Source organism: Temnothorax curvispinosus, unplaced genomic scaffold (assembly GCF_003070985.1).
Source record: "Temnothorax curvispinosus isolate PA1 unplaced genomic scaffold, ASM307098v1 QBEX01001498.1, whole genome shotgun sequence".
In the NCBI taxonomy this organism is placed as follows: Eukaryota; Metazoa; Arthropoda; class Insecta; order Hymenoptera; family Formicidae; genus Temnothorax; species Temnothorax curvispinosus.
In genome coordinates, this window is record NW_020211278.1 from 1,773,310 (window position 1) to 1,782,776 (window position 9,467).

General features: G+C 36.9%; 2 protein-coding genes across 3 annotated transcripts in view; one reads left to right on the forward strand and one right to left on the reverse strand.

Moving 5' to 3' along the window:
• Positions 1–2,759, forward strand: part of LOC112464619 (semaphorin-5A) — an 86,569-nt gene extending 83,810 nt beyond the window's left edge. Inside the window, exons 13-15 of the mRNA XM_025031741.1 lie at positions 233–638; positions 776–981; positions 1,061–2,759. Coding sequence (XP_024887509.1) covers positions 233–638; positions 776–981; positions 1,061–1,264 — 816 coding nt within the window. The 3' untranslated portion in view covers positions 1,265–2,759. The remainder of the gene's footprint in view (positions 1–232; positions 639–775; positions 982–1,060) is intronic.
• LOC112464626 (acidic amino acid decarboxylase GADL1-like) lies at positions 2,693–7,911 on the reverse strand. 2 transcript variants are annotated; one of them, XM_025031755.1, is made up of 9 exons: positions 7,717–7,911; positions 5,830–6,014; positions 5,118–5,415; positions 4,551–4,739; positions 4,421–4,485; positions 3,908–4,097; positions 3,537–3,706; positions 3,182–3,473; positions 2,693–3,148 (listed from the first exon to the last, which is right to left on the reverse strand). In XM_025031755.1, the coding sequence occupies exons 1-8, from the start codon at positions 7,846–7,848 to the stop codon at positions 3,227–3,229; spliced, it is 1,476 nt and encodes a 491-aa protein (XP_024887523.1). In that variant the 5' UTR covers positions 7,849–7,911; the 3' UTR covers positions 2,693–3,148; positions 3,182–3,226. The 2 variants fall into 2 exon arrangements, with proteins under 2 accessions (XP_024887523.1, XP_024887518.1); XM_025031750.1 differs by having other exon boundaries at positions 2,693–3,473; positions 7,717–7,910.
• Between the last annotated feature and the right edge of the window lie 1,556 nt (positions 7,912–9,467).

A 9,467-nucleotide genomic window follows, 5' to 3' on the forward strand; every position in this document is an offset into this window, starting at 1 on the left:
AAATGAAATTGTCTTGTTTTTACGAAGCATTTTGCAAATTGGATGTTCTCTCGTTGCTTGATTTAATATTTTATTTACTTAAAACTAAAATGAAACTAAAAAATAAAATTTATTTTATGCAATAAAGTATTACGATTGCAAAAGAATTGTTTACAGTTCTAAACCGTAAAATATAATTTAATTCAAAGCGATTCAAATATATAATGTATAACCAAAAGCTATATTTTTACAGGTGAGACAATGCGAGTCGCCACCTTGCGAGGGTCTCCCCACACAAAGTAGAGTCTGTAATTCACATCCATGTCGCGTGAATCTCGGCAGTGACAATACGGCAGAGGGTCAATGGTCTTGCTGGACGGAATGGTCCGAATGCTCGGTAACTTGCGGCGTCGGAGTGCGCACGAGGACGAGAGAATGCCTCGGTCCGGAGAGTTGCAGCGGCCCGAGATTGGTCAGGGAGTCCTGCGAGATGCCCAGTTGCGAATCGTTGGCCGGTTGGGACATGTGGTCGCACTGGACCCCCTGCGACAGTGATCATCAGCAGCATCGGAAGCGAACGTGTCTTCAGCATGGACCCGGCCTGTGTCAAGGGCCGACTCGCGAGACACGTGACTGCCTTCCAGACTGCATGGATAATGGTGAGTTGGAACCATTTTAAGTTATGTTATCTACAAGACAATATATTTATAAATATGATTTTTACATTTAAACAATTTAATTGTAAAGATTGACGGTTGAAGATTAACATTGCTGAACATTGCATACATTTTTTTAGACGTAAACGCTTTGCCTTCGAGTGTGGAGAGTTCGGGCGTCACGGTGGGCGCGATAGTGGGCAGCTGTGTGATCAGTTTTATTGTCGGCCTGGCCTTAACCGCGGTGTTGTGCTTCTGCTATTTAAAGCGACGCAAGCCGAGCATTCCAGGAAGTCCGCATTATATCAGCAAGCAGAATTCTTACGTCATCGTGCCGTTGAAGGAGGTAAGGTCTCGAAGAAGCGTGCTCAATTAACCGTATTGTCTTTGACATGAATATTTCAAGGAAGCTCATTCTTACACAGGTGAACGCGAAGCGACAGCCCAGTTTTTCAGGCAGCACCAACGGAAACGGTACTCTACGCGGCAAGAACAATCCCAACGTCAACGGCCTCGGCAGCCCCAAGTTGTATCCAAAGAGTCTCGATTACGAGTCCACCACTCTGAAGCGTAACAGTCACGGGCAGCAACACATCCGTGCCGATCTCGATCAGGACAAGTACTATTGAACGAGTTACCTGTGCGGACTCGCGTATCAGTGTCGTTTGGCTGGTGATCTGTATTCTGGTCTTTTCAAGCACGTGATTTTTCGTGTGATTTAATCGTACAGTGAGTCGTAGGTAACGTTGCCGAGCACGAACGCGAACTCATTCCACGCATTTGGCAGCTGCACGTAAATCTTGTTGATCGATTAGTGCTCGATTGATGTTAAAGTGACAAGTGTGAGGACAAACCTCCTGTTACAGGAAGAATGTATTTACTTAATTAAGCTAAGGCGTCATCTTTGACATACATACGATCGATCAAGCAAGCGCCTGTCTATAAGACTATACGTTTTTAGCATTAAGTAAGTGATGTACGCGCTCTCCGGCGCGTTTGAGAGTTAATGACACTGCGATTAACGATGCAAATTAGTCGAAATTATTCAGTATCGAGTGATAAAAATTCGGTATATATTTCGGAAGGGACATAACAATATTCTTTTTTCGTGCTGCCGTATCTTGATATATGAGATAATGGACATTTTGTGATGTATCGTTCATCATACGATGCGATAACTCAGCGGACCCCAAGGAGAAAACCGTTGTTTCGAGAAAGTTTATAAGAGTTTATTTTTGTTTCTATGTATATATCTGTGAAAAAGAGAGACAGAGAATGCGAACGGACGAAATCGAGAATCAATCCCGCTCACGCTTGGGCATTCAACTTTGACTCATCTGTATAAAGTTTCATGATTTCTCATGGGAATGCATTTTCATATATTTCATATATTTGTAGGATTTTATTCATGCAAGGAGAAGATAATAAGAGAGAACGACACCGCAACTCATGCTTGGGCTGCCGAGGATTGATGGATTGATTTAGATATATATATAAAAAGTTGTTGTACAAATACAAAATGTATTGTGTAGGTTTGCGTGAAGATATTTTGGGGAGATAGTTCGTCTCTTTTGTTTTTATTCAGGAGAAATATTGAATTTTATACTGAGTAACGTAGTGCCATGGATACGGAGTTGTACATAAGAATGCATCTTCTTAAACGTAGCTTTACGAATGAAAGGAATGCGTATATTATGTAAGAAATGAACACACGTCGCGCGACGATTGCGTTTATATTGGCTCACATTGAGTCGCGCTCGCGAATTACGTTTATGCATGCGACCGCTGATATAATTCATCTTTCTTCTTGCCGGATTCAAGGAGAGAATCAAATTTTTCATTTTAAACTTGAAAGAATCGCTTATTGTCTTCCAGAATGTAAGAGTTCAATCGCGTTAATCGCCTCCCGCGAGTTTATATAATAATCCGTCATGGAAAGAATGTGAGATAATATGTGAGGTAACGTAAGGTCGCGAAATTTATGATGTAACAACGTTTGATGTTGCTGCGAGCATCAGATAAATTATCATTTCAAGGTCACATGTATAGCCGAGTAATAAATACCGTACCCGATGCATTTATCCCGCGTACTTGTTTGTAATAAAGACAAGATTCTTTTTTTTTACGACTCCGTAAGTACTTCAAATACCAATCTTTGCGATAAAAACGAATCCTCAACGTCATACGTTTAAACCGAATAAGTAACATTTACTTCGCCAGTCAATAATTAACCCAATTAAGAATTTAATCGACTGTTACTGGCAATGATTGTAATCGTGGCAACGATTATAATTGTCGTGACAAATCGTCACCGCGTTTCGACCAAGGATCTAAAATTGATGTAATTCCAGGTTCGAACCCTGGCTGAAGTAATATTTTTTACAATAAAATTTAATTATTTAATTAAGATGCTTATATTATAAGCATCTAAAATTACATCAATTTTAGACCAGAATCCTTGGTAGAAACGCGGTGACGATTTGTCACGACGATTATAATTGTTGCCACGATTATAATCATTGCCAGTACAGTCGATTAAATTCTTAATTGGGTCACACATTTAGCTCATGCAGAAAATTGAGAGCTCTTTTCTACAAATCAGCCGCGAATTTTTCTATCTGACTGATAGCGTAATCCATAGACGATTTCGTGGGTGGCGGTTGGCAGTTTACGACCATGCGAAAGAAATTGACAAACTCCTTCTCCGGTAACGGCATGTAACTAATCAGGAGAGATCCGTCCAGAGTCATGCGTTTCTTTATCTGCGTTGTGATCTCGTGCAATTTCTTCCACCAAGCTGGAGTTTCTTTCTGATCGCGCATTGACGGTGGTATATACCTGAAAAGATTCGCCGCCATTACAACTAACTGCGATATTTCACGATAACGTGGAATTCCTTACCAAAAGCAGACAGTGCAACACTGATAGTGAGATTGCACCAATCGGAAGCCGACAGTCTCTTTAATTTGCTTCAGAAAATATTCCGCGCAGGACATCGCTTGTTCTACCGATTGCGCAAGGCCAATCTTGCCGCGGGCTTTCCACATTAACCAAAATTTCATTGCGTCAACCTTGATTTTATCAAACGTTGAAATTAATTATCAGTCAACGTGTTGTAACGAGATGTTTAAACAATATTTTAGCTTTTGTCTTTTCCAACGTGTCTTTTCTACAGGTTTCTTTAGGCGAATTTTAAACCTTTCTATAATTTACGAGTTACTATAAATAAAATGCTATATCACGTATCTTGTAAAGATTGTAGACTTATGTACCTTTCTGCCGCATTGCACGCTTTTATCGCCTGTGTCCCAGCTGACGTCGTAAAATTTGTCCTGTTGGAAAAGGTACTTGGCCTGGGCGCAATTCACTTCATACAACGCGTGTTTACCTTTGACCAGGAACAAAGAGCATTGCAACGGCGCACCGAGCATCTTGTGCGGATTCCAGGACACCGAGTCTGATCTATGTGTGTGTGTGAGAGGAGAGAGCCAGCCATAAAGAATCACAAAACAAAGAGAATCCGTCACAAAAATTGCCGGTCTGCACTAGGAAACCGAGTTTCCGGTATTCTTAGCGTCGCAGAAAGGAAAGTATTTATTTTCCCGTTCTTTCGGACCCGTAGATGTTATTTAACTAATGGATTCGATCGCCTCGAAATGAATGGCAATTATTCATGGACAATTACTCAAGGTAATAATGGGTGCAATAACTCGTCGACTTTGGAATTTTAGAAAAATCGCCACTTTCCTTTCACGACGACACGGTCACGACAAATAATTACGAACAATTCGATGCCTCGCAGCCTGTACCGGTACTTTTCCGAGAACAACAAGGTCCCACCGAGACAAGCCTGCAACGAATTTCTGATAAAATTACGTCGATTTCTCGAGCTAATCGGTTTTCAAAGATACAAACGTCTACGTGCAGCCATAGTCCCTCGTTTCGGCATATCGTAGCGATTTCCGGTAACGGATCGATAGCACCGATCACCGTGGTTCCGGCAGTGGCGTTTACGAAGAACGGTACATTTCCGTCACTCCTCGCCTTCGTTATAAGTCTCTTCAAGTCGTCCACTATCATGCGACCAAACCCGTCCGTTTTTACCTGTAACGGAAGGACGTACTCTCGTGCAATTGATTGCGATTATTAGCTTAAAGATCTGGTTAGAATTTACTGATGATTTCCAAAGCCAATATTGAAGAATCTTTTGTAATATTTACTAACAGCAAAATGAACATGAGAAATATTATATGTGAAAATAAGACAAAATTCTTGAAATCTAACTTAATATTATTTAATCAGTAATGTATAATTGCATAATGGTGAAATCTGGTGTTTATAAAAAATGCAATAACTGTCATTATTATTATAAATTGGAATGTGATTGGAATAATTACTGAACTTCTTCGCGTTTTGATGTCGACCCTCTTGAAAGGATTGAAATGTAGTGTATGTCTTATCGCTATTTTCACGTTTTCATACCTTATAAACTTGGTCGATGCCAAAGCCCAACCAGTTGGCAGCTTTCAGGATTGAATAGTGTCCTTGTTCGCTGGTAAAACACACCAGAGGTGATGTCAACGAAGACAGCCCTGACTTTTTTACATCCGGTATTTTCTTGTGCCTGGCACACATCATCCCGTACATATTCGATATGCTACCACCTGGGCACATTATACCGTCGGCGTCTGGCATCGACGGATAGCCGACGAGCTCCAATGATTTCACTATCACTTCTCGCTCTATCAGAGTAAATACGGGCGCGACTTCGTAGGTATACCTAACAGAAACATCCGCAATCGCAATTAGCAGTTAGCTCCTTGTATTTCACTTCAGTTAAACGCGCACAGCATCATTTATAACTGTCAAGAGCATTTCTGAAGTCATTATCGAACAGAAGTTATCTAACTTCTCGTTTTTTAACTGAATCAAAACTTCCTTGACGATTTATATATATTATGATAAAGACTTCAATACATCGTTAATTGAAATTCTTGTAGGTCGTACATCGTGAGACGCAAACTGGGTTATAGCAATGTTGTCTAGTGCTCACAAGAGCGATAACAAAATGGCTTTGATTACTCATCGCGTATCGTCAAGAGAGGCGGACAGCATTGCATCCCCCGGAGAATAGCACGGAGAATACATTGTCCAATATTTTAAATCGTCTGGAATTTTTAGAAACTGTTCTTACTGGCCGGTGTTCAACACTTCCGTCAACCAAGCGCCAATTAATCCGTACTCGTCAACTCCAGCAAAGAGTTGATTGTGAAAATTCGGGCTGGACGTTTTCACGGAGTACCGTATAGTCTGTCGTATCGCAGTTTCTATTTCGTTGCTAGTCGCCGGGTTGTCGTCCAAAGAGAATGACATCTTTTTCTACAAAGATAACATCAAATAAGAAAGAAATTATCATAAACATTAAATAAAAAGGTAATTATTCCCTATTAAAATTAACGCTGTTTTAGAATAATTCACTTCAAAATTCAGAATAGAATTGCTATCGGCGGTTATTCATTTGTATTCATTAGTATAAAACAAAATTCTATTTTAAAATTTGATGTGAATTGTGTAGAGATCGTTTAAAACTCGTTTTAATAAGCTTCAGTATCGTAATTTCTATGACCACAGATGGTCTTTGCATATTCACTTCAAGCAACCAGATAATTTAATGTCTATATCATTCAAAATAATTATTATTTTTGAATATCCAGACTATTAAGATTATCTGAATTTTCCATATTCCGCATTGCTTCCAACTACAAAAGGACTTCCTGAAAAAATAATATGTTATCGCGGCATGTCAAAGTTCCTCGAAGAAAATGACAAATCGTCTGGCGAATATTCCGATTACGCGTTTAACGCTGCAACTATTGACCCTATATTTATATCGCAACTTCTGCGTATTAAATTAGTAAATATTCCACGAACAAGTGTTCCACTTGTACACTACGGAATATTTTCTCCCACCAGAATCCATTATTGCCTACGTGCACTACATCGGAGATCGTTGAAGTATTCAAATTAGACATACAAATGAAACAAATGTAATAAATGTACTATAATATTCTTAATCTTATATAATAAATTTTATATATAATTATACCGGATACCTTTTTGTGTTTTTGTTCGAGAGCGAAAAGAGGAATGTAATTTAAAAAAGGAATGTTTAAAAAAGAAATATTTCTAAAGCAAATAAAAGAGATTAAGAAATAAGAAGTAAAATAAATCATAGAATTTTCTTTTTCCTAACTATACAACAATTTCAATGGTACTGTTAGAGCAACGAAAATATTATCGAGCTCGTTAAATGTTAGCATACTATGTTGAAATCTGTTCAATATTCAAAATGTCAATAAGACTATTTTGCTAAAGAAGATTAAACACTAGATCTAAATATTTGTCATATTATTATTAATTTTATACATTGTTTAATATCAGTTTTAATAATTCTTAATTCACTTAAGGCACATCTATTTAAAGTAAGTAAATTAAACTGTATAAACAAATTCTCATATTACTTCGTTATTCGAAGTATAAATAATATTATTGACTTTCAATTGAGATGTTACACAGGAGTTAAATTGTACAATCTAACGTACATAAAACTGACTTTATTCAGTAATTTGACATAAAACTTGACGCTTGGTTAACAGACTTGGTATTTGCCATCGATACAAATCCTCGGTTCTACGATTTTATTATATCATCTTTAATTTCTTACGTAACTTATATTCATTTATTTAATTAACATTGTTTGTCTTCGACTAAAGAACACTTTGTGTAGTTCGGAACGTCCCAACGTAGTATGTATTATTGAGATGGAAATAAACTTTTAAATTTAACATCCACACACACTGTTTGCTCGATTGGCCTTTGTTTTCCCTTTGATAATATTATTAATTTTTATTTAATTGCAAGAAAAAATAAAAATATAATGTAATATAAAACATATGGCATTACGGCCGAAGTAAATTGAGAAATGAAATAATTATAAAAAAGACTTCGTGTAATAGCAAGTTAATATATTCGAGATTATTGTATGACAGCTGGCACAGAAAATTTAATTATTACTTTATACCTGTAAATCTGCAGGGTAATGGAATTGTACGACAGGTTGATCGTCAGATTGGTCGAACGCATGCTCTTCTTTTAGTATCTTCAGGATCTTCTCCAATAGATCGATGATGCCGTTAGTACCTGATGCAGCCATCGCGAAGAGTACACTGACCGACCAACCGACAAATCCATCGGTTGGGTCCGCTTGTTGGGAGTCCCTTCCATTTCGACTTACACCACTAGCGAAACGCTTTTTATCGTGGTCGTTGAGAACACGTCATACATACATAAACCGTGAACCTCGACGATCCCATCGTGCGGCTGCGGATTATTCATGCCAATTACGCATAAAGTTCATCTCTCCGTTAAGCTCGAATTAATGCTTGCACTTTGCCTTTCCGCAAATAAAAAAAAACAACGAAATTACTAACGTACTCTAGATATCAATACTGTAGATATTTAGAACAGTTTAGCGCGATTAAGATAATGAATGTATTGTAAATTTAAATGTGTCAATATTGAACAAAAGTCTTGTACTATTTGCAACTTCTAATTGCAATCTTATTCAATTGAATCGTATTTTCTATTAAAGCCATAGAAAATTGCAGGGAAAAATTCATTTCTTAGAGAAAAGTTATGTAATTAATACATTATTTTTTTCTTTTCTAATCTGGCATGTAATGATAAATTCTATTTAAGCACAATCTTAAATACTCTGTTATTCTATACAGTTTAAAAATGCAGAAAAAACTGCAGATCCTTTGGAAAATAATGGACAAAAACACGTTCTTGAAGTAAAAGATTGTTACAATTTTGAAAATTGTAGTTTTATTGAATATTTCTCTTTCCTGCCATATTTTACGTTATAATTATAAATATTGTAAGTTGCATTATATCACACAGACACAATATGCGCAATTGTAAAGAAACGTGGAGATATCTCTTTCTCATGATAACGGAAAGAAAACAAAGCATAATCAATACTGAAGTTATAAAAAGATATTGCATTTTACGACGCGTGCTATTATTAACAAAAAGTATTCTTATCTAATATTCCACGGACGTTGCGCAATATTGCATGAATTACATTGCACCTTCTGTGAAAAACTATTTTATCTTAACAAGATTTAGATAAGAATTTATTTTTGTTTCTATATGTTTATATCTCTAAAGCAAAGAAATAGATATAATACAACTATACTCCGTCCAACGAGAGATCACGGTTGATCAAACATAAATAACGATAGGGCACAGAACAGCAACAAGGTGTTCGCGTTAAATTATTTTTATTTTTAATAAATATTGTCCAACACTATTAAAAATAAAAATAATTTAACGCGAACACCTTTTTGCGGCTCTGTGCCCTATCGTTATTTATGTTTGATCAACCGTGATCTCTCGTTGGACGGAGTATAGATCATATCGGCAATTAATTCCATCCATACTAATATGTACAAAGTTTTATGATTTTTAACAAATTTTCATGTATATCTAGAAATTATATGTGAAACATTGTTATTAAGCTCATAAACGAGTAATTATTGCACTCGTATGCATTTATCCGCGTTTCTACTGACAAGGAAAGGGTCCGAAGTGTCCCCCTTGATAAGCTTTTAACATATTGTTTTCTAAACAAAAATAAGAGATACGTATACTTTTATACATGCCTAATTTGTATGTTTAGGCTGTTTAAAGGATAAAACACCTCTTTGAAAAAAAATCGAATTTTCTCTTTCTGAATAAATATCTCTGAAACGATAAAAGATAGACAAA

What these genes read in the sequence shown, in the direction of transcription:
- LOC112464626 (XM_025031755.1), bottom strand. Translation starts at nt 7,848, where the DNA reads ATGGCTGCATCAGGTACTAACGGCATCATCGATCTATTGGAGAAGATC. An exon ending in ATTACCCTGCAGATTTACAG is followed by an intron (nt 6,015 to 7,716) that starts GTATAAAGTAAT and finishes TTATCTTTGTAG; the next exon opens with AAAAAGATGTCATTCTCTTT. An exon ending in TGTTGCACTGTCTGCTTTTG is followed by an intron (nt 3,474 to 3,536) that starts GTAAGGAATTCC and finishes GAATCTTTTCAG; the next exon opens with GTATATACCACCGTCAATGC.